Below are 24,993 nucleotides of genomic sequence, written 5' to 3' on the forward strand. Positions count from 1 at the left end.
CGAGTGTCAGACAGCTAGTGTCAGACAGGAAAGGTTTGGCTGCACGGATTAATTTGCACGTGTAAGCCGTGGAGGATGCAAGGGAGCTCACTTGTCTTTTGAGGGAAAAATTGGAATCTAGATAGAATCCCAATGTTTTGACCTCTTGTCCGACTTTGATGTTGTTCCCGTCAATCATGAAGGAGTTATAGGCCGGGCCAAGTTTCTTTATACTGATTGTGGTGCCTAAGATGATGAGTTCTGTTTTATCATCATTCAGGCATAGTCCATGAGTAGCCATCCATGCCTGGATGATGATGTACACCCTATTTAGCAAGGCCAAATCCTTTCCATAATCTCCTGAAAGCGGAAGGAGGATCTGAGTATCATCTGCATAGTTAGTGTAGGTGATACCGAGATGATCCAAATCGTCGAAAAGGGGCTTGGTAAATATGTTGTATAATGTGGGGGAGACACAGGAGCCCTGAGGTACACCACATGTGATGGGTATAGGGTCTGCTGCCGCCGTGGGAGAGAAGACCCTCATAGTCCTGCCGTTGAGGAAGGATGTGATCCAGGTGATGGCCTCACTAGAGAAGTGAGCCGAAGTGTGGAGGTGTGAGCAAAGGACAGAATGATCGACCAGATCGAAGGCTGCAGAAAGGTCGAGGAGGAGGAGTAGGGCGGCTTGCCCGTTGTCTCTGAGCGAATCGATCTGCGCTTTCAAGTCAATAAGGGTGGTTTCAGTCCCGTGTTGGGGACGGAATCCAGATTGTCTAGAGCCTAAGAGGTTGTGTTCTTCCAGGTGCTTCTGTATTTGTACATAGGCAACCTTGTCCAGACTTTTTAGTAGAAAGGGAACAGTAGTTATGGGACGGTAGTTTGTGGGTATGGCTGGGTCAAGTGTGGGTTTTTTCAGTAGAGGTAGTACCCAGGATTGTTTTAGGTTAGTAGGGATGGAGCCAGTGGCAAAGGAGGCATTGATCAATTTTGTAATGAAAGGGGAGAGGTCGCGGGCAGCATCTTTAATGAGCTGTGCAGGGCATAGATCTCCCTGGCAATTAGACGGTTTCAGGGACAGGATAATTTTTTCGACTTCCAGTATGTTGACTTTGGCGAATTGGAAGCGGGCTAGGTCAGTGGGCATGGGCTTGTCCGGAATTTTTGAGTTGAGGGTGTCATTCAGGGATGCTCTTTTGCTGGTGATTTTACTTTGAAGAGTCGCAATCTTGTTTGCTAGAGCTCTTTGAATTTCTGAGCACCAGTTTTTATCTTTGGTGCACGTGTCAAGGGGTGCAATAGGGGTTTCTATTTCTTTAAGGATGGAGAAAAGTTCTTTCATGTTAGATTTGGCTTGGGATATACGAGAGTCAAAGGAGGCTCGTTTGGCCAGGTAGATTTCTTTTTTGTAGAGTGCAGCTAGTTTGGAGAGTTTTAGTTTGTTAGAGACTGAAGGGGATTTTTTTCCAGATGGCCTCGCAGTTTCTTTTTTTCTGTCTTAGTTTTTTGAGGAATGGTGTGTACCATTTGTTAAGGTGCGTTTTCGGTTTACTGGATCTCAGTTTAAGGGGGCGATGCGGTCCAGTGAGGTGGCCATAATCTTGTTATATTCTTCAACTAAGGACTCAGGGTCCAGGTTATCAGGAAGTGAGTTGAGAGTGGGGAGTAGGTCAGGGATAAGTCTTTCTACTGTCATGTTCTTCTTGTTTCTAGTGAGAGTGGGTGGGGCCTTAATGGTGGGCGGGGGTGAGGGTCTGTCGGTGGAGAGCATAAATGATACCAGATGGTGGTCAGTCCAGGCTTGGGGTGAGATATTTGTAATGTTCACTAGGCAGTTGTGGTCGGCCACCCAGTCAAGTGTTCTACCTTTCGTATGCGTGGGTGTCATACATCTTTGCACAAAGCCTAATTCAGTAAGAGTATTAGCTATGGTACTAGCGGAATGGTCTTCTAGGTCATTATAGCCCAAGTTAAAGTCTCCTAAGGTGAGAGCTTGAGTGGAGCTTTTGAGGTTGCTGGATAGGATAGAGTTAAGGTCTTCATCGAAGGTGCCAGTGGGGCCTGGCGGACGGTAGATCAAGTAGATGTTAAGAGTTTGGGAGTTAGTGAGTGGTATTTTGACTGCTAGTGATTCGCAAGAGAGGGCGTCGGTCGAGGTGGCTAGTCTCATGGTGAGACTGCACTTATGGATAAAGGCGACACCGCCTCCTCTAGAATTAGGGCGGTCTTGTCTCAGGATGGAATAGTTATCTGGGACTGCCAACATAAGCATAGGGCCTGCTGCTGGGTGTAGCCAGGTCTCAGTGATGGCGAGGAAGTCAAGGTCTTCGGTGAGTATTAAGTCTGCAATTTCTGTAGCATGAGCTACTAGCGACCTGGCATTGATCAAGGCTCCCTTGATATTGGGGCTAGCTTTGTTTTTAGAGATAGTGGCTATGTTTTTTGAAGTAGTAGTAGTATGGCGCTTGTCTTGTGTAAGTTTAGGGGTACTCTGGTTGCGGGAGTTCTGAAGGGTTTGTAATGGGTTACTGGATTGTGTGGAGGTGTTTGGTCGCGGTGGCAGCGATCTAGAGTTTTGTGTAGTGGGCAGTGAGCGGGCAAGTGGTTCATGGATTTTGGCTAGTCTGGCTCTAAGTCCTAAGTTCCTTTCTGTGGTGGTGCGAGGGTGACTGGAAGGTAGCAGTGTCTGAGAGTCGTTTAAATCTAGGTAAGGTACCTGGTTGTTGTGTCTCGGTAGGGCTGGCATGTTAGGTAGGTGTGGAGCCATCTTGGTCGGAAATGTGTTATTGAGGCTGATCATGAAGTAGGCAAGCAAGATGGAGGCGAGTAGATACATGCTAAATGGTGGGGTCGAGAGTGTTATGGAGCGCTAAGTAATACCTGAATTGGGGTCGCCGCACGTGGATGGGATGGTCTATGTAGCCCCTAGATAAGGGTAGTTGATAAGGCTGTGATGCCGGGGGTCTGGCAGACGGCAGACACTGGGACGTGACAGGCATGAAACAGGCACTAGCCTTGTTTCAATAGTGTGGTCTAAGTACGACCATAGGGCACAACACAGTAGTGTGATCACTGTGCGGCCATAGGGCACAGCACAGTAGTATGGTCACTATGCGACCAAAAGCACGACACAGTAGTGTGGTCTAAATACGACCATAAGGCACAACACAGTAGTGTGGTCTAAATACGACCATGAGGCACAACACAGTAGTGTGGTCTAAATACGGCCATGAGGCACAACACAGTAGTGTGGTCTAAATACGACCATGAGGCACAACACAGTAGTGTGGTCTAAATACGACCATAAGGCACAACACAGTAGTGTGGTCTAAATACGACCATAAGGCACAACACAGTAGTGTGGTCTAAATACGACCATAAGGCACAACACAGTAGTGTGGTCTAAATACGACCATAAGGCACAACACAGTAGTGTGGTCTAAATACGGCCATAAGGCACAACACAGTAGTGTGGTCTAAATACGACCATGAGGCACAACACAGTAGTGTGGTCTAAATACGACCATAAGGCACAACACAGTAGTGTGGTCTAAATACGACCATAAGGCACAACACAGTAGTGTGGTCACTATGCAACCAAAGGGTATGTGACTAGTAGTAGAGACCATAGACCCATCTGAGTGGGGGTGGCTAAGAGTCCGTGCATGCAGTAATGTCCCGGTACTTGCAGGTACTTACAGTGCGTTCTCCTTATGCGAGAGGGTTCTGGTAACGGATAGGGTGCAAGTTGAGCCGAGTTGATGGCCACTCCGCGCTCCCATGCGCGTAACAGGCGCAGAACAGGCCTTTGTATGGCCGCGGGCGTCCGCCTGCCGGCGGATGCAGAATTCGATTTAGTGCTGGTTATCGAGGCTGAGCCTCGTTTTCATGCCGCGTTGCGCCCGGCATCCCAGGGTCAGGCCGGGTAGTGGGACAGGGTCAGGCAGGCCCCTGTGTGCTGTGGCTGTGCTGCGGTACGGATCCAGGATGTGGATGCCGCTTCTGGGAGGGGGAGAGGGCTCCTGCCCTCTTCCCTTGGCGTGTGCGTCGGAGTGGGGTCGCAGGCGCAGAACAGGCCTTTGTATGGCCTTCGTGTGGCCGCCGGCGTCCGCCTGCCGGCGGATGCAGAATTCGATTTAGTGCTGGTTATCGAGGCTGAGCCTCGTTTTCATGCCGCGTTGCGCCCGGCATCCCAGGGTCAGGCCGGGTAGTGGGACAGGGTCAGGCAGGCCCCTGTGTGCTGTGGCTGTGCTGCGGTACGGATCCAGGATGTGGATGCCGCTTCTGGGAGGGGGAGAGGGCTCCTGCCCTCTTCCCTTGGCGTGTGCGTCGGAGTGGGGTCGCAGGCGCAGAACAGGCCTTTGTATGGCCTTCGTGTGGCCGCCGGCGGATGCAGAATTCGATTTAGTGCTGGTTATCGAGGCTGAGCCTCGTTTTCATGCCGCGTTGCGCCCGGCATCCCAGGGTCAGGCCGGGTAGTGGGACAGGGTCAGGCAGGCCCCTGTGTGCTGTGGCTGTGCTGCGGTACGGATCCAGGATGTGGATGCCGCTTCTGGGAGGGGGAGAGGGCTCCTGCCCTCTTCCCTTGGCGTGTGCGTCGGAGTCCACACACAATCTGGATCTTCCAAGCATCACAGAAACCTGGCTCAATGATGCCTCCTGCCCCGCCATCGCACTAGCCCTACCCCCAGGATACACCATCCTTAGGCAAGAGAGACCTGATGGGATTGGAGGGGGATTCACCCTTATACACAAATACTCACTGTCCATTAGACTAGCAGACCATATCCACATCCTATATAGACCACCCGGACTCCTAGCAGACTTCCAAGAGCACCTCTCCCAATGGCTCAGTAAAAACATTAAGAAATCCTCCAAAATCCTTCTACTAAGAGACCAAATTTAGGATATAATGATCCTAAGGACAAATCCGCCACATCCTTAGCAAAAGAACTCACAGACCTAGGATTCTCCCAAGGAGTACTCACCCCAACTCACTCCTTGACTGGGTCGTGGATCACAACTGTGCATCCAACATTATCTCTAACACCGCCTATCCCTGGACCGACCACACATGCATCGAATTCCTTATCCCCACCAACCCCAGACCCAAGACTCTCACTCATGCGCCACCTGCAATAACAAGAAGCTCAAAAAAAAAAAAAAAAAAAAAAAAAAAAAACTTATGCAGACCACTCGACCCTACCTCAAAAAACCCTGCTTAGCACCACCCTTTTCTCAGGACCCAAATATACTATCAGCTATCTTAATGATACCCTAACCAATGCCATAAACTCTATAGCCCTATTTGAAAGCAAGAAAGAAAAAAAATCATTTCACTGTAACTCTTGGTTCTCGGGTGAACTCCAACAATCCGAGCACAAAAGCGTCAATCACTAAAAAACTGGAAAAATGACTCTAGTGACCTAACTAAGAGCCTCTTCAAACAGATAGCCCTCCAATATAAAAAAAGCCATCCTGGTAGCAAAATCCAACTCTTTCAATGAGAGGATCTCAAAGGCCAACTCCCAAGCTAAGGAATTATTCGCAATCTTCAATGAACTAGTCACACCACCGGCTACCACAGACGAGATAATTAAAGACAAAGCCTGGTGTGCGAGCATCCAGTCTGCCATTCTCAACAAAATAAAACTCCTCCAAAATAAAATCCAAAGCCACTGCAAAGCCCTCCCAAACCAAAACACTAACCCCTCAATACAAGACAAGGGTAGTAACTTCAAACACGATCAATTCACCTTCAGAGACATCACTGAACCCAAGGTCATGGATCTCATCAAAAACCTCAAACCATCTCTCTGCAAAGCAGACATCTGCCCTCCCAAAATCATCAAGAAATGTGCTAATGACCTGGCACCCCTGATTACTGCCTTCATTAACACATCATTCCAAACAGGAACTGTCCCAAAAAATCTCAAGGAAGCTTGGGTGCGGCCACTTCTCAAATAAAAGGCCACACTTGACCCAGCACAACCCAACAACTACAGACCAATAACAACAGTCATGTTCCTTTTGAAAATCCTGGATAAAGCAGCTCATACCCAGATCCAATCATAAATAGAAGCCAATTCCATACTGGGCAAAAGGCAATCTGGCTTCCGTGTTGGGCATGGAACAGAATCCGCCCTATTAGACCTAAAAAATCAAATCTCACAGATCATGGACAAAGGCAAACCTGCCCTGCTCCTCCTCCTCGATCTATCAGCAGCCTTTGATGTGGTAGATCACCAAACACTCACCACCCACCTCACTCAGGCAGCCCATTTCTCTAAACAAGCAACATCCTGGATCACTTCCTTCCTTGAACGAAGAGCCATGAAGGTCTTCTCCGACACAGCAAACACAGATACTATCACTATAAACTGCGATGTCCCCTAAGGATCATGTACAGCCCCACCCTCTATAACATCTTCACAAAACCCCTCTTCGTCCTACTGGACTCTATGGGTGTTGCATATACCAATTATGCGGATTACAATCTACTCATACCTCTATCTGGTCTCTAACACCAAGACGCCACGGCCCTACACAACATCTATGCTACTATCCAACCATGGATGGCTATTAATGGCCTCTGTCTTAACGGGGAGAAGACTGAAATTCTCATCCTTGGTCAGAAAAACACATTAAATAAGCTGAGCCCCCAATACTCCAACTTCAACATAGACAATTCAACCATCTCTGTTTCGTCCTCCGGCAAGACTCTAGGTGTCCACATTGACGCAAACCTATCAATGAACAAACAAGTCAGTGCCATAGCCTCTGCATCAGCCTTCAGCACCACACTCATCAACGCCATCAAACCCTACCTATCTGCTCCCAACCGCCTGGAAATAGCCAGGGCAACTATAGGCGCTAAACTCGATTATTGCAACGCTCTTCTAGCTGGCACTTCCTCCTAGAACATTCACAGACTGCAAACCACACAAAACAATGTCCTAAAAGCCGCTATGAGCATCCCCAGAAGAGACCATATACCCCATGCCAGACGTGCAGTACGTTGGCTACAGGTCAAAGACCGCATTACTCTGAAAATCCTCACCATTACACACAAATGCATCAACAACACTGCTCCCACATATCTAACTGAAGCTATATCAAGAACCGCCTCCACTCGCCCCACCAGAGTTCAGCACTCCAACCAGCTACACATACCACGCATCAAGAGAGCTACAGCTGGAGGTCTAGGCTTCTCTTACATTGCACCGAAATTGTGGAACGCACTCCCTGCCACCCTCGAGCTGAAACCTCCATCTCCATCTTCTGCAACAACCTCAAGACCACTTTCCTCAACTAGCACTGCGACTTCCTCCTCTATTCCTGTCATGTATATTGTAATATAAACACAAATGTAATAACTATATTGTAACCTACATATCTATTGCTGTTTCCCTGCTCAAAATGCTCATTACTCTGTAACTAAGTATTGTCTTGCAACAAGTGCCACGATGTCCCCGGACTGTTGTGTGCTATATAAATATGAATAAAACAAAAACAAAGTTGTCTGTGCAGCCTTTGGCAGGGTTAACAGAGCAAAGATGTGAAACTTATTAAGGTTCATGGGCTGCCCAGAGGACCTCATAACAGTGCTCTCCCAAATCTATGATAATAACAAAGCCTGTGTTAGCTCAGATCCTAATGGCCATTGAGCACCATATTATTTTGTAGGTCATGTGTATGACAAGGCTGTGCATAGTGCCCTTTTGATTTTCACTATGCATAAACAGGCTACATGAGCACCTAGGTAAACAAAGGCTGATGCACCTATGCGTGACGTGATGGCTTTCCCTGTCTTAACCTATGTGGTCGACCAGTCCTCATTGCCAGAACTCGATCTTCTGCTCAGAAACGAATGAATAGATATAGTGTTTATGGACAATCTGGACTTATCAATGGATGCCACCAAATCAGATATGTTTGAATGTCAGACGGACACAAGCAGCCAAAATTATGCACATTTAGTGTAGGTGGGGATAGCATTCAACTATGCATGCGTTACAACTACTAGAGTACCACATTTGCATCAACATTGAGAGGAATAAAACAGATGGAATTCCAAAAAGGTCAAATGGATCTGGCCCCTAAGGAAACAGAGGATACAACTTGGTCCTCAAACGAAAGTACATCGCTACTTGGTCTCCCTGTTTCGCCCCTTCTTTGCCGCTCATAGAGAGTTGGATATGGCATATCTTACAGATGAGTTAAAGCAGAAACCAGTGAAGCTTTGGCGAAGGGTTGTACTTGTGAGAAGGCAACACTTACTCGCCTTGTATTGTCTCACATTCTTTCCTCCGAAGCCAACTGTTTACTGATGCCTTGGTTTAAATTTATGAAAACACACCTTGCCCTAACAATGCCATTACATGCATTACTAACCCATCTCTTATCTCTGCCATACAGCAAAATAGTTACCCAAATCTGCAAAACATGGTGGTGCAGGGTTAAAGTCACAGTAATTCCATCACTGCCGCTTCTTTTGGTTGCAACGGTATTACCTCTGTTTTTCCTGCACTGCCAAATTATAGGTTTTGGTGGATTTACTGCTGAGCTATTACTGCGCAGCAAATCTGCCCATTTGCGGTGGGAAAGTGGCAGATTCACTTACAGCCTGTTGCTGGACGTAAATTCTTTAAATGTTCCTAAAATAAATAAAAATAAAATATATTTCTTTAAAACAATTAATAAAATCGCTGGATTTAGATTTACCGTGAAGTAATACAGCTGGCGGTAAATCTACATGGAGTGCTACGCCACCCTATCGCCACTTGTAATCCTGCGGTAACCTCATGGGACGGTAACAGTAAATGATTCTTGTGGCAATTCAGCGGAATTACCACCGTTATAGTGCTAAACTCGCAATGAGGCCCATTATCTTTACTACTGACAGAATTGCACATTATCAGATTTTAACCAAATTTAAATATGAATGCACCCCTAAACAAGGGCAAAAACTGGTTACCCCTTGGGGCAGTCACAATTCGTGATGGGTCGCAGAGAGACCTGTCTTGCCAGCTTTCATTGTAACCCTGCCTCTTAATATTCGATGCATTTTTAATTTGTGTGTGTGGCATATGCCCACGTTAGGGATTGCACTGTACGATCACGCAAATTGCACTTCAAACAATGTATCCCGCCTTGCACTTTACACTTTTAGCAAATACTTTGCTAATTGCATGGACTCTAATTTGCAGCATGCACTAAAGCAAAGAGATGTATTAATGAAACCATCTTAGAATGTTTTATCTATCACCTACTGGCTGATTGCCTAAATGAAAATGATGTTTCTTTGTGCATTTATTGCGGTCAATGTTTACACTTTTAAGTTTAATTTGGATTATGTATTTGACAGGCGGATTTGCCTCCACGGCCCCAGTCATCAGAGACAGTGATGATGAGGACCTTAAAGCAGATGACAGAAGAGCACTGTCAGAAGACATCTGAGGAACTGAAGACCAAGAACTAAATAAATGGCCCCGTCTTTGAAGCCTCACCCAAAGGGGAGACAATGCAATTGTTTCAGCGCAGTAGAAACCGTCGTCTAGACTGCAGACACAGCCGCAGTTGGGCCGCAGCATTCTGAAGATGTTCCACTCTTCTCATGTGGTGCTCGCGTAAACCTCAAGTAGATGCTATTAGCATGGACCAGGATAGACCAGGCAATAGAAATCACTGCCTGGACAAAGCAGGCAAATCACACAGCGTACATCTTCTTAAAGTGAATAGGGTAAAGAGACAATGTTTGACCATTGCGCTTGCCTGAGGAAAGAGAATGAGTGCAGCAGGACGGCCATGTGCCTAATAGGCTTAATAGGATGGAGAGTGACCCTACACTCTCCCAATTCCCTTAATAGGCTTAATAGGATGGAGAGTGACCCTACACTCTCCCAATTCCCTTGGCCACAGATTGAATGGCCAGGTGCTTACCAGTATACCACTAGCACAATCCAGCTTTGGTCATGGTTTGTGTTTAAGCTACTGGCCTGCATCCTGTATGGAAAGCCTATAGGCCAACAGAAAAATGACTGGACCCATTCAAAATAGTCATAACTCATACTTGGATTGCAAATAATCAGCATAATTACACGTGATAACCCCAAAGGCTTTACTAATGTCAATTAAGTACGCATATAGATATTAAAAGAGAAGGTGCCAGCTTCAGAGAATACCTAGACGAAAAGCTTTATAATAAACTGGGTCCAGTAAAACTGTCAGTGAGTGATCATGTAAGAATGACTCAAATCGTTTCAACATCATGCTGCCACATTCCACAGACCCAAGTCTATGGATTAAGAGGTCACGGCAGATGACATTGAATACTACAGATAGGTCTTAAGGATCAGGGCCCCTGTACTGCCCAGAATGGTCCTGATTCTCATGTCGTCTAGAATGGACATAGTCACACCCTCACTACCATACAATGGTCTCAACCCAGCTTTGTCCTGGTTTTCAAAGAATGCTGGGAAGTGTGGACTAGTGCTTGATTGATTAACTTAACTATATAGCCATACAGAGCAGATTATAGATTGGATGATAGTTGGGCAGATCCAAACGCAATTATTCTTCATGATAGCCATAACTTAAGGGCCCATTACAAATCTCACAAAGTATAGTAGTGAAATGTTGGCTCAAGGCCGCATGGTATGTTTCTCCAGGGAAGCCCGACTAAGACTTACCACCTGCAAGACTAGAACATGAGGAGAGTCAAAAGTGCAAACTCCTTCAAATCAAGGTTCAAAGTGTCCAGGAGCTGGGAGCCATCAAGCTCCTGCTTGTAGTTCAGGGAGCCCATATAGCTTAACATCAAGCTACCAGGACCTACTTTTGAATCCCCATGCCAACTGAGGCCATGCAAACATATCTACCTGACATTATCTCTGCGTGCATGAGAATGTGTACAAAGACATGTTAGGACACATGTAGTAGACATTTAATGCATATTTTGGCATTTTTACACATGGTCAGTTTGGAAGTTAGATTGGCGACTCAGGATGTACTAGCTCATTCTTCCACAGAGATAGCTCCAGCTTACTGGGCGATACCCGATAGTTGGGAGATGCTTCTTAGCTCCTGCTCATGTAAGAAACCTGACGATATTCTCCCAAGCAGACCTCCCTTATTCAGGTGGCCAGGGAAGGGCTGGTGCTCTCAGATCCCAACCCTGGGGGTGGACGAGCGAGGGAGGATCACCTGGGTAGGGGAGCCCGGGGTTATGTTTGGGGGAATGCCCCAGGTGAGGCACGTTATTACACCGAGGAGGAAGTCGAAATATCTGTAGCTGTTATAGGCTATTTTAATCAACTCCCTTCCACCCAAAATATCTCCCTTACCACATTCTACCAAACCCTCTGCATCTGGTAAAATAGCCTCGAAGCCCAAACCCTTTTGCATTCGGAAACCACCTCTACCAGAATCCCTGTTCTCTACCAAAACACTCCCAGTCATTCTTCTCCACAACCCGCTGATTATTACTTCCTGAACTCCCAGTCCACTTTGACGAAACACTATCATTCCCACAATCCCCCCTGTTCATTTTAAACTAACAATCCTGGTTATTCCCGTTTGTTTCACGAACCCTACACACCTCACCTGTGTGAGTTTACCAAAACGCCTAGTACCAGGGCTATTTTTCCATACAACATCTTTTCCCCATCCTACTCCATAGGATGTTTAGAAACTCTAAACTGTCCCTGTTCAGACACAAACACTTTCTCACACCGTGACAGACAATGGAATAACACCAAAGCCGTTCACCTGTCATGTACCAGCACAAGGGTTAGGCAGAGTCAGGGGGATGATGGCAATTGACAGTAACCACTCACACCTGACAACCTTTTCCCGTCCCCACACGGATAAAAGGCAGAGCATGAGGGCACACAACAAGCAAGGCCGAACGCACGAGGAGACAGCTACACCAAAACGGCAGTTCAAATGGAGGAGAAAGGCAGCGAGACCTGGAAGGTCGACAAAGGGGGAATTACCCTTGCCCTTTTCAACTCAGACCCACAAAGACTCCGAAAGGGTAAATCGTAAGACCAGGAGTTACAGCTGGTGTGCGGAGCAGCAGATGTCAATGGTACACAGGGGACTCCCGCATTGATAACGCAGGCGAAGAGGCAAGCAGCTACCGTGGTACTATCCTTGAGTCCAGAAACCAACGGGTTCAGCACAGCCGGTAAATTGGAGGAAGCTGATAGCTATCCGAACTATGATGAGCCCAAGGTTTCAAGTAGCAACATTTTGAGAAATAGGAATTTGAAATAGAAAGAACTTGTGTGTGTTTGAACTTTAAAGAAAGCACAGTTGAGGTCCAGGTGCAGATGGGTCCGGCGCCACGTGGGCGCTCATTCAAAAGACTGACCGGGACCTGTCAAATCCCTTGAACAATTGAAAGTCTCTGACCCGTTGCCAGAGGAAAGCTAGGAGAAGGGAACACTGCTTTCCGATAAGATTGTGACAGTGGAATAAGGCAAGTGCGAACCCGACAGAGATGCAGAAAGAAAGGAAGTAGAAGGAAAACCCTGCTTTCTGCTGAAAATGAGCAACTCATGATCTGTGTTAAAATGTTACATGAAAAAGAAAAATAAGTGGGCACCACAAGGTAGGTACTCTATTTGTCGTCCTTTATCCGTATTATGTGTTAAATTTTAACAAAAAAAAAATCAATAGACACTTGCAGGAGCAGACTGTGAGGGTCTGGAGACACCCTGACCCGAAAACAACTGAGGCAATAGACTAGATGGGGAACCTAGTCACACAACCGCTCTCCGTTTGTACCCGATCTGGGTAATGTAGTTCAAAAAAAGCTGTTCCAAATAGTGCTAGTTTTATTTCTCCTAATCTATGAATTGTTCATAAATCCAAAATAAATTCAAAGACTTCATCTGGGTAGTTTATATATTTTTATCGAAGAAATCCAAAGAATGATCACCAATTAAATCTTAGTGAGGACGCAGCTGACATATTTCATTATTCGAGTAGACTTAAGATGCCATTGCATTTCGGAGTGTTAAACTCCTTCATCAGGGCAAGTCTGTACTGTTAGAGGAAGGTAACATCAACAAAAACATAAACAAATGTATAGTGGTAGAGCAATGTACAGTAAAATGTAATGATGACATAGTGATCATACAGCACATAAAAGAAAAATAATGATTACATACCCCAATTGAAACGAAGAATTCAAGGCAAGGTGCAATATGTAAAAAATAGATAAGGGAAAAGGAAAATCAGTAAAAAAGTATTGTTGCGAACATTGAACTATTGTCATGTGCTTGTAAGGGAAGGAGGATTACCTCGCGTGTAGAATGGAGTCAGGCGCGGTAAAAGAAAAGGAAACAATGTCAGGCGTGTGTTTTCACAAGGAACACGATCGGGTGCTGGAGGGAGTCCAGTGTACGATCTGTGAAAGTGAAACCAAATTTAGTGGAGGGAGTTGAAGGTAGAAAGTAGACGGAGGAAAGTGAGCTACACAGTGCCCAGTTACCTGAGTCCAAACAATGGTGTCAGCGGTGAACGCAGCGAGCCGTTGTGCATCGCTGACTGAAACCGTTGTCAGGGAAACAGTGGATGAAATAGACACGTGACCGCATCGCGCTGGGGAAACCCGCGCAATGCGGCATGTAACTAAAGAGGCAGCATACCACCATTAGAGGCATCCTAGATGCAGGAAAAATAATTATTGGGACTGTGGGGGCTAAATCATGAATAGTGAAAAGAAAATAATAAGAAAAATGTAAGTGACATAGACATGGAAAAAATACTCACCAGGTGCTAATACTAATATCATATGAAAAGAACGGTCCACATTTCAAACCAAACCTAAAATATGTATAAACAATGTAATAGAATATCCATCGTGTCCACAAATAGCAAAATATTCAAAGAAGTGCTAATAGGAACGCTAGTCAATACCAAAGGTGTAAACTTATAGACATATATAATAACACAATGAACATTCAGGGCAGCATAAGAAAATAAGGGAAAATATACAACCAATCTGCAAAAGGTGGTGCCGGGTGGTACCACCTTGGGTCTCAGTCATGTGACCAGGAGTAGCAGACTAGATGTGATAAACCATGTTATATCTCATTTGCAAAATGAAAAGACACATCCTCAATGGAAGCTTATTCATACAAATGGTAACAGATGAACTGTAAATCGAAACAAAAAGCGACCCTGCTGTTTTTGTCTTAACGTCAGAGCAGCTTGTACCTGATGACAACAGTCAGTATATCGTTGTGTTATTAGCAACACCACCTATTACAAGACATTGGGAGATAATAAACAAAACCACAATACACCACATTAGATATAGCAATGATAGTTAATCTCCTCGTTAAGACCATTGGGATACAGACTCCCAAGTTTATCGATCCAAAATGTTTCTCTTTGGTTGAGGCGGAGGCTCAAATCCTCATGTGGATTAACCTTGTTCAGTACCTCCAAAATCAAGAACCTTATTTGTGTCAAACTGTGGCGTTTCTCATTCCAGTGTCTGGCCACTGCTGAATTTGGATTCGAATTCCGAATGCACGAGCAATGCTCATTCCATCGTACTTTAGCAGCTCTCGTGGATTGGCCAACATAACATTTCCTGCAAGGGCACTTGATTCCATATATTATGTTCACACTATCACAAGTACCGGACTTCAGAGGAATCTTATTGCCCGTGCGGGGATGGTACACAATGTTTCCTTTGATTACCAAATTACAGTTGGCACAGTGTAGGCAGGGGTATGTGCCTGTCTGTTGGGTGCTTGGTTCTTTTAAAGGGGGTCTGGTACGGACAAGTTAATCGTGAAGATTCCTACTTCTCTGGTAGGCAAATACCGGTATTTGGTCAAATAATTTCTGCACTCTAACATCGTCCTTGAAAATACTCCAATGTTTTTTAATGGAATTCTTGATTTTGTTGCTTTGGATCGAATATTGCGGTGATTTGAGTTCCCTTTTGGATTTAGTAATATTGGACAGCAATGTATCACGATCTAAAGCATTCACTTTCTCGGATTCTAAGTGTAGTTCTTCTTGCTTATAACCACGTTCCAGGAATTTGTCCTTCATTTCAAGTTGTTGGGCTAGACATTCTTCTGGGTCATTGACAATCTTTTTGACTCTCAAAAGTGGACTATATGGGAGATTTCTCAAGAGACTGGGCTGATGGAAGCTAAGACGGTGTAATAAATTGTTCCGATCAGTGATTTTGCGGAACAGAGTTGTACTGTAGCCACTATCTTTCTTCTCTATTAAAACATCAAGGAATGTGATTCTGTCTTTAGGTATCTCGCTCGTGAACTGGATTCGCGGGTCAATATTGGAAGCGTAGGCCTCTTGGGATGCGTTGGTTCTTAAGGTAGCGACCCAAGGTGATTGCATGAAGCTTACGGTTCATTTCTTTGCGTATTAGATATTCAAGCTGTTTAATTCGTTTAGCCGGATCTTTGGTTGCGGTGGCATGCGGAACAATCTTGGCATAGAATCTGTCGAATGGCTTTTACTAGAAACACCCGTGGTCCGTGCACAGAAGGAACTCATCATCACTCTCCTTCAATTCATCACAGAGAATTCATATTTTCAATATCAGAATAAGTTCTTTCTTCAGATTTCTGGCACATCGATGGGCGCCATCATGGCACCATCATATGCGAACTGCTTTATGTACAAATTCGAGACCGACTGAACAATCAAGAATGGAACCGTAACATTCACTTGTGGTCACGGTACATTGATGACATTTTTGGAATCTGGAAAGGTACTGAATCCACAATTCAATAATTTCTTTGAATACCTCAACAATATTGACCCGCAAATCCAGTTCACGAGCGAGATATCTAAAGACAGAATCACATTCCTTGATGTTTTAATAGAGAAGAAAGACAGTGGCTACAGTACAACTCTGTTCCGCAAAATCACTGATCGGAACAATTTATTACACCGTCTTAGCTTCCATCAGCCCAGTCTCTTGAGAAATCTCTCATATAGTCAACTTTTGAGAGTCAAAAAGATTGTCAGTGACCCAGAAGAATGTCTAGCCCAACAACTTGAAATGAAGGACAAATTCCTGGCACGTGGTTATAAGCAAGAAGAACTACACTTAGCATCCGAGAAAGTGAATGCTTTAAATCGTGATACATTGCTGTCCAATATTACTAAATCCATAAGGGAACTCAAATCACCGGTCTATGTTTCAAAATATTCAATCGAAAGCAACAAAATCAAGAATTCCATTAAAAAACATTGGAGCATTTTCAAGGACGATGTTAGAGTGCAGAAATTATTTGACCAAATACCGGTATTTGCCTATCAGAGAAGTAGGAATCTTCGCGATGAACTTGTCCGTACCAGACCCCCTTTAAAAGAACCAAGCACCCAACGGACAGGCACATACCCCTGCCTACACTGTGCCAACTGTAATTTGGTAATCAAAGGAAACATTGTGTTCCATCCCCGCACGGGCAATAAGATTCCTCTGAAGTCCTTCGGTACTTGTGATAGTGTGAACATAATATATGGAATCAAGTGCCCTTGCGGGAAATATTATGTTGGCCAATCCACGAGAGCTGCTAAAGTACGATGGAATGAGCATCGCTCGTGCATTCGGAATTCAAATCCAAATTTAGCAGTGGCCAGACACTGGAATCAGAAACGCCACAGTTTGACACAAATAAGGTTCTTGATTTTGGAAGTACTGAACAAGGTTAATCCACATGAGGATTTGAGCCTCCGCCTCAACCAAAGAGAAACATTTTGGATCAATAAACTTGGGAGTCTGTATCCCAATGGTCTTAACGAGGAGATTAACTATCATTGCTATATCTAATGTGGTGTATTGTGGTTTTGTTTATTATCTCCCAATGTCTTGTAAGAGGTGGTGTTGCTAATAACACAACGATATACTGACTGTTGTCATCAGGTACAAGCTGCTCTGACGTTAAGACAAAAACAGCAGGGTCGCTTTTCATTTCGATTTACAGTTCATTTGTTACCATTTGTATGCATAAGCTTCCATTGAGGATGTGTCTTTTCACTTTGCAAATGAGATTTAACATGGTTTATCACATCAAGTCTGCTACTCCTGGTCACATGACTGGGACCCAAGGTGGTACCTCCTAGTACCACCTCTCGCAGATTGGTTGCATGTTTTCCTACGCTGCCCTGAATGTCTATTGTGTTATTATATATGTCCATAAGTGTAGATACCTTTGGTATTGACTAGCGTTTCTATTAGCGCTTCTTTGAATATTTTGCTATTTGTGGACACGATGGATATTCTATTACATTGTTTATACATATTTTAGGTTTGGTTTGTAATGTGGACCGTTCTTTTTATATGATATTAGTATTAGCACCTGGTGAGTATTTTTTCCATGTCTATGTCACTTACATTTTTCTTATTATTTTCTTTTCACTATTCATGATTTAGCCCCCACAGTCCCAATAATTATTTTTCCTGCATCTAGGATGCCTCTAATGGTGGTATGCTGCCTCTTTAGTTACATGCCGCATCGCGCGGGTTTCCCCAGCGCGATGCGATCACGTGTCTCTTTCATCCACTGTTTCCCTGACAACGGTTTCAGTCAGCGATGCACAACGGCTCGCTGCGTTCACCGCTGACACCATTCTTTGACTCAGGTAACTGGGCACTGTGTAGCTCACTTTACTCCGTCTACTTTCTGCCTTCAACTCCCTCCACTAAATTTGGTTTCACTTTCACAGATCGGACACTGGACTCCCTCCAGCACCCGATCGTGTCCCTTGTGAAAACACACGCCTGACTTTGTTTCCTTTTCTTTTACCGTGCCTGACTCCATTCTACAAGCGAGGTAATCCTCCTTCCCTTACAAGCACATGACAATAGTTCAATGTTAGCAACAATATTTTTTTTACTGATTTTCCTTTTCCCTGATCTGTTTTTTACATATTGCACCTTGACTTGAATTCTTCGTTTCAATTGGGGTATGTAATCATTATTTTACTTTTATGTGCTGTATGATCACTATGTCATCATTACATTTTACTGTACATTGCTCTACCACTATACATTTGTTTATGTTTTTGTTGATGTTACCTTCCTCTAACAGTACAGACTTGCCCTGATGAAGGAGTTTAACACTCCGAAATGCATTGGCATCTTAAGTCTACTCGAATAATGAAATATGTCAGCTGCGTCCTCACTAAGATTTAATTAGTGATCATTCTTTTGATTTCTTCGATAAAAATACATATACTACCCAGATGAAGTCTTTGAATTTATTTTGGATTTATGAACAATTCATAGATTAGGAGAAATAAAACCAGCACTATTTGGAACAGCTTTTTTTGAACTACATTACCCAGATCGGGTACAAACGGAGAGCGGTTGTGTGACTAGGTTCCCCATCTAGTCTATTGCCTCACTTAAAATGTTACATGGACTGTGTTAAAGAAAGGCCGTAGTAAACCCGACGGAGGGAGGCCCAAAGTGCCAAGGGGAGAGCCAACAAGAGTGAATCCCATACTGTGATAAAGCAAGTTGAACTGTGTATTGGACACGAGTGAACCCGGCAAAGAGCTGTCCACAAGGAGAAGTTGTTCAAAAGGACATTAAGACTCTAGAAAATTGCAACCTGCATTTGAAAGGCCGTAGTGAACCCGACGGAGACAGGCCCAAGTTGCAAGGAGGATCTGAGGCCGGTGGAGGGAGAGGAGGGACAGGAGTGTGCTGGGCTCAGAAGTCCTGCCTTGTCCCATGCTTAAAACGTGGGTAAGGGAGACCCAGCCATAACATCCTAACTTTTCATTTTGCGAACACTTCTTTCTTTTCGGGTGAACATTATCCCACACTCTTTTTTGTAATTTAGCAGTAAGGATTGGCATCAGTTTTTTATGTTTTTAGTATAGGCCCTTTTTATTTGATAAGACACCACTAGGACTATTATTTGATGGTCGTGCCTTGCTCCCATCTTAGATTTAGGTTTAGATTAGGCATTCCTCTTACCCATTATAAAGTACAATAAACACCCTTGAACTGTGATCACTTGTGTCTGTCTTTAGTGTTGCCACCATGAGTTCCTTACACTCATCAAATCCTTATGTTGATCCCTGTATATGTACCTAGGAGGATGTAGCGGCAGCCAAAATGGAAGCTGTAGCACATAGGAAAATCATTAATCACAAAAAAATGCCATCAATGTTTTCCTGAAATACACATTGCAATGTCATCGAATAATTGTTGCAAGACAGTGCCTGTGTGTTTAGTAGAAAGAGGAGTCTCTAAATTATTGCACAATATGGAAAGGATCCCTTTGGGAATAACCACACGATTTAGACTAATCACAGAATTGCTTTTGCTTATTATAATGTCTAGCTTTCCTTTTGTCCTTTACAGGTGCGTTCTTAAGTAAATCGCCCAATACCTCTTAATTTCCTAGAGAGTTAAAGATTTACATAGGCACCAAATGGTCAAGGTCAGCATTTAATCAAGCAAACAAGCGGCGTAATCCAGTCGATCATTGATATCGAACTTCAGGCTGTGGTTAGAGATCCACAAGTGCTGCCATTTACTTTTTTCCAGATTCAGCTTATCCGCCATGCTATGCAATTTTAGCAACGCAGTGCAACCTTTGTTACGCCACATGATTCCTACAATGTTATGCTTTGTCTGACCATTTGCGATTTCTGTGGCATAACTCTTTACCAAGAACCAACAATCCACCTCATATCCCAAAATCCAAGTGCCTCTAGACTAGCACTTGCCGCATGCCACTCAACCCTCGAAACACAGCAAACTCCCCTGCACCGCGTCATCCACTGCCTGACATTTCCACTAAACACTGCCAGTGCACCAAATCCAACCCATGCCTACATCATCCAGACTACAATGAGGTAACCTGGACACTGACCAACATCAAGCACCCCCAAACACAAGGGGACATCACCCTGCAAGCCAAACATCTTCCCAGGTTTCTCAAACCGGAGACACTTCTCCGCAGCAGAACATGGGCTCTCCATTCTACCTCCCATCACTGGCTCTAGGAACACACATCACTTGCTTCATAAGCCATAGACACCTACCTGTAAGAGAGGATGTTATCCATATGGCCTAGCATCCCTATTTCATCAACACATATGGCCACATGTTGTCACACACAGACATAACCACCACAGAGCACAGTGTCCCTGATCAGTCTAGTAGCAAACCTTTAACAAAGGACTATTGCTTTCCCCCAGCTATCCCACTAACCACCCTACTCGACTTCTCTTATAGGAACCAAAGCGCTAAGAAGGCATGGAGACAGTGTTAGAACATAACAACCCGCCCCTTCTCCATCTCTGACTTGCAGATTCTCACCTTCAGGAGATCCTCTGGAAGCTGCTCACTTTTCATCTCGATCTCGGATATCAGGGCGTTGATGGAGGATATTTCACTTGATAATTTGGCTATATGTGTATTTTCGGCCCCGTTGATGCTCCTGTCCATCTCGTCCAGTCTCCCAAGCAGTGCCTTCTCTTGTTCTTTTAGGTGCTGCTGCATTACATCAAACTCCTGCATTATTTTCAGCCTCTCAATTTCCAGCTTATTCTGTGAAGAGGAAAGAACATAGGTGAGACTTCCGGAGGTTCCTGCAAATTTTGTCCTGCTTTAGATGGACCTCCCGATGCCTTCATATGTCTGGAAGCAAAAGCACCGGGAGTCTTTCCATGATCATGGGTCATGGCCCATAACAGATGGGCCACAAGGAACACGTGACTCATTGGGAAAACAACCAGCAGTAAGAGATTCAGAGCGGCACCACAAGATGAGGCGCATACAGCACAAGGATACAGAGTGTATAAGCACAGCTTCACAGGGGCACTTCTGGAAGTCGGGAGGCACACGTTTACCCAGGAAGCGGGAAGCCAATTCCCATTGAACCCAGTGGGTTATCTAGGAATCTATGATTTAGAAAGGTTATATAGGTTGGCTGAAGAGGGACGCAGAGAATTAACAACAGGCAGAGTGGGGGGATGATGAGCTGGGATGGTGGCCAGGTGGGAAGACACAGTCTAGGGAATTCCCCCCATTAGCTCGGGCCCTAAGCTTTAGGGTGATGGGCCTGTTGCTATCACAGGTCCAGCTTCATAAACTACATAACATCAATGGTATACTGGGTTACCTATGATAAGCCAAAATGGACAGGCAACATGGCCTTCTCGTATAAAATCAGATGCCACATGCGCTGCGGCTTCAATACACTCAGAAATCGACATGGTGTGCCAAGCAATGAAAAGAAAGTTGTTAAGCAAAAGGGAGTGCTTAATATGTCTCAGCAATACTGGATCATTTTAGATGGAATATTCTTCTGCTCAATCGGAATTGGAAATGGAGATTTCTAACCATGCAGGGAATCGAATACTCAAAACAACATCAGGAGTAGGCCCAGCTGGTCACCCAATTCTCAACTATCGAATGTCCTACAAGTATTCTATTCCCAGCCTACCCCTCTCCTACTTCCTCCTAGACCAAGAGATCCCTAATACTGTTCTAGTTCCCTGCTACCATCAGACTCCTCTACTCCTTTCCAAATGCAACACCATCGTAGGCCTGAAACGTGCCCACATGGGTAACAGCCCAGACTTGCTTCCATATTCCAATCCCTCAAAAATTGATCAACAGAAAAAGGTGTCATCCTGCGAGCCTTCAAAACTGCATTGATCCTTCGGCCTCTGCTAAACAAAAAGCCACTGATACTAACCACCTGCCTCACCAACCCCAGACGCACTCCAGGAGAATGGTGGGACAGCAGCATAGGGACATAGAATGGAAAGATACTACAGGGAACAGGGGAAACCCAGGATACCTCCATAATTCAAGTTATACCAAGGATTGGAGAAAATCCAGGACAAAATAATCAGCCCGAGTACATCGCTGCCTACAGAAGAATGGAGACTCAAAAGCGGGCAGGGCTAGAAGGGGACAGCCCGGACCCCAGGGTGCAGCTCAGCAAGAGATTAGCCAAGTAAAGCAGCTGACTTAAAGAGCAATGGAGCTAAAGGGAGAACGGGTGTGTGGCACAGCGGTTAGAAGAGGATTTTAATTTCAGAGGCGTTTTTAGGCCTGACTGGACTGGAGAAGATGAGGTAATGTATTAGAGTCAAGGGAGTGGCACCAATTGGATTGTGTGAGAAAGAATGATTGAGAGAGAGGGAGATAGAGGGAAGGAGCGAGAGAGAGCTGGAGTCAACCACAGGAGTGAGGCAGACCAACTAGAATACTCCATTAAATCGAATGCTTTGAGAGGGTGCTGCTTCGCTGTTAGTCTTTAGCGTTCCATTCTCTGCACCTGGTTTTGCCAAAAGTGAGAATGTTTTCATTGGACTAGCTGTAGGACCTGACTGCTAAGGAAAAGAGGATTTAAACAGCAACCCGCACATACAGAACGAGCGCACTGCGAGTTTGCTGCCGTGCTGTTAGTCTTTGGCGTTCCATTCTCCGTACCTGGATTTGCCAATATTGTGAATTTTATCATTTGACCAGCTGTATGACCTAACTGCTAAGGAAACGAGGATTTAAACAACTCCTCTGTGACATCTTCCCCCACGATTGATACTGGCCGAAAGGCTGGTAATATAAACATTTTGGGGAAGATCACTTCATTTCTTCTGACTGAGAGTTCTATGGCAGATGGCAATCGGGTGGCTGTGTTACCAATTGCTTGCTCTTCTTCTCCGAGACCCATCGAAGTGCCGGAATCCTCAACGTTTGTTGAAATTGACGGTTCCCTTTTCCACGCCCTTTTGCGTATGTTGTAAAAACACAATGTGTCTCTTTAATGAGGTTTATTATGAGACTAAGGTTTAATGTATTAGAAACCTATAAAAACATTGGAGCGTGGAACAAAATCCTGTATGAGAGTGTTAGGCGATCCCCTGCACATCGATCCACTGCACACCAGAACTCTTCCACTGCACACCAGAACACTGCTCACATTTCCCCAACACCTCCCTCCAGGGTTCGAGGCTCATGTGATTCGGTTAACCCAAAGGACCGAAAGCTCCGTACCAGTTATGGTGTACGGTCTCGATTGCAACCCTTCTTGCACTGGCAGTTGCCTTGGAGAGCATACAGAAGGGGCGGCGTTACGTTTCCACGCCGATCACGTGATCCAGAGTGGCGTTCCTCACTTGACCTTGTTGGACGTCACATGACTCAGAGACGTCACATGATTCAGAATCGCACAGTATAAAAGGCTTGAGAGACGGAACACTCATTGCTTCTCAGCTGTCTTCAGACCCTGTTTGGCGTCACGTTTTTTGGCTCTACTGTTATCTGGACTTCGGAACTCTATCTTGGACCCCCTCGGATACCCCTTTTGTACCTTTGCTTGGAACTGTTTTACCTGTTGCTGGACTTTGGACACGACCCTGACTTGCCTTTGGATTATCCTTTGATACCTTGCTGAACTTCTACGCTATTTCCCTTCTGGGATTCAAGTCACGCCTTCAGTTCTACAGGTGATCCATCCTGCATCCACGCTATCCTGAGGTCCTACTGTTCTAGGGACCGCCTCATCTGAGTCTCGAACCTCCCTTCTAGGTTTCCTGGGTTTTCCTAACACCAGATAGGTAAGACTATTCAGATCCATTGGTTACTGTGATATATTGTAATTGCCTGGTACTTAACCTCGTTCCTTTTTGACAGCAGCATCGGTGTTCCAGAGGTTCAGTGGATCCGGGAAGTAACATCTCCCACCTGTGGCCCCAAAGGTCGCACAGCGGGTTTCTTTTAGTTCCCCTGTGCGTCACTTGAGGACAGAGGTTTCAATGGTCTACCCGACACTCAAGTCAGAACAGACTGAGAAGCCGTATAGTCGTGTTAGACAATGCAGGGATCCACGGAACAACCCATAGCTGCTTTAGTCCAGGCGATTACAGTATTAAGGGCAGAGATGGCCGCTGCGAATATGGTGATTCACCAAAGACTAGATTCCATACAGAGTGTTCAGCATTCTCTTCCTGCAGACCCTGAATTCGGAGATGCTAGCATTCCAACCACACCTCCTCCTTTGGCAAATACTCCAGCTCCAACTCCGGTAGTTCTCCCAACCCCTTCCCCCATGGCCGCCCCTGAACGTTATCAAGGTGACCCCAAGAAGTTCAGGACTTTCATCAATCAGTGTAAATTACATTTCTTGTGCAGGCCTCTGGCCTTTCCCAATTCCACTGCTAAAGCCGCTTTTGCCCTTTCCCATTTGGCTGGGACTGCAGCCGCTTGGGCTAATCCTTTATTGGAGAATAATAGCCCGGTCCTTTATGATTTTGATTTGTTAGTTCTAGAAATGTCCCGAGTCTTTGATACCAGGCACAAGGCACAGTCTAGGGATTTGGAGTTGTTAGAACTAACTCAGGGCAGAGGGACTTTGATAGATTACATCACCAGGTTCAATCAATTGGTTGCCGAGACATCATGGCCAGAAAGTAAGCGGGCAGTTATCTTTTATAGGGGGTTGAGTAATGTAATGAAAGATGCTTTAGCGGCGATACCTTCCATGCCCACTCAGTATCAGGAACTAGTGGATCTTGCTCTGCAAGTAGATGCACGGCGATCAGAGCGTAAAGCTGAGTTGGGGGTTTCTTCCCATCCTACAATCGTCAGTTCCCCTGCTTCTAGTAGGGAAGAACCTATGCAAGTAGGAGGTTTACGTAGCCCTATTACAACATCTGAGAGACAACGTAGAAGGGTGGATAATGCATGCTTTTATTGTGGCACCACGGGACATTATGTGAAGGAATGTCCTCGACGTCCCAAGAAAAGTCAGGTTTTTCGGACAGCTCGACCTTAGATCCGGAGAACAGGCCGAGTGTTCAGTCTTCGTCCCCGGATATCCCTCCTGCCTTTGCCCGTGTTCAACCCATCTTTGTAAAGGCCACTCTTTGTCCTTCTACTGGTATTTCTCACGCAGTCACGATCATCATTGACTCGGGTGCTACTGGGAACTATATTGACATAGCGTTAGCCCATTCCCTCAATCTACCTTT

The 24,993-nt window shown here is 45.1% G+C and overlaps 1 protein-coding gene across 2 annotated transcripts in view; it reads right to left on the minus strand.

Annotated features, from left to right (window-relative positions):
- Positions 1-24,993, minus strand: part of LOC138516905 (E3 ubiquitin-protein ligase TRIM39-like) — a 146,002-nt gene that overhangs the window by 93,659 nt on the left and 27,350 nt on the right. For both annotated transcript variants that reach the window (XM_069632361.1, XM_069632362.1), the window contains exon 3: positions 20,327-20,557. In XM_069632361.1, the coding sequence (XP_069488462.1) occupies positions 20,327-20,557 (231 nt within the window). The remainder of the gene's footprint in view (positions 1-20,326; positions 20,558-24,993) is intronic.

Source organism: Ambystoma mexicanum, chromosome 6q, assembly GCF_040938575.1.
Source record: "Ambystoma mexicanum isolate Mex_15411 chromosome 6q, UKY_AmexF1_1, whole genome shotgun sequence".
Taxonomy (NCBI): domain Eukaryota; kingdom Metazoa; phylum Chordata; class Amphibia; order Caudata; family Ambystomatidae; genus Ambystoma; species Ambystoma mexicanum.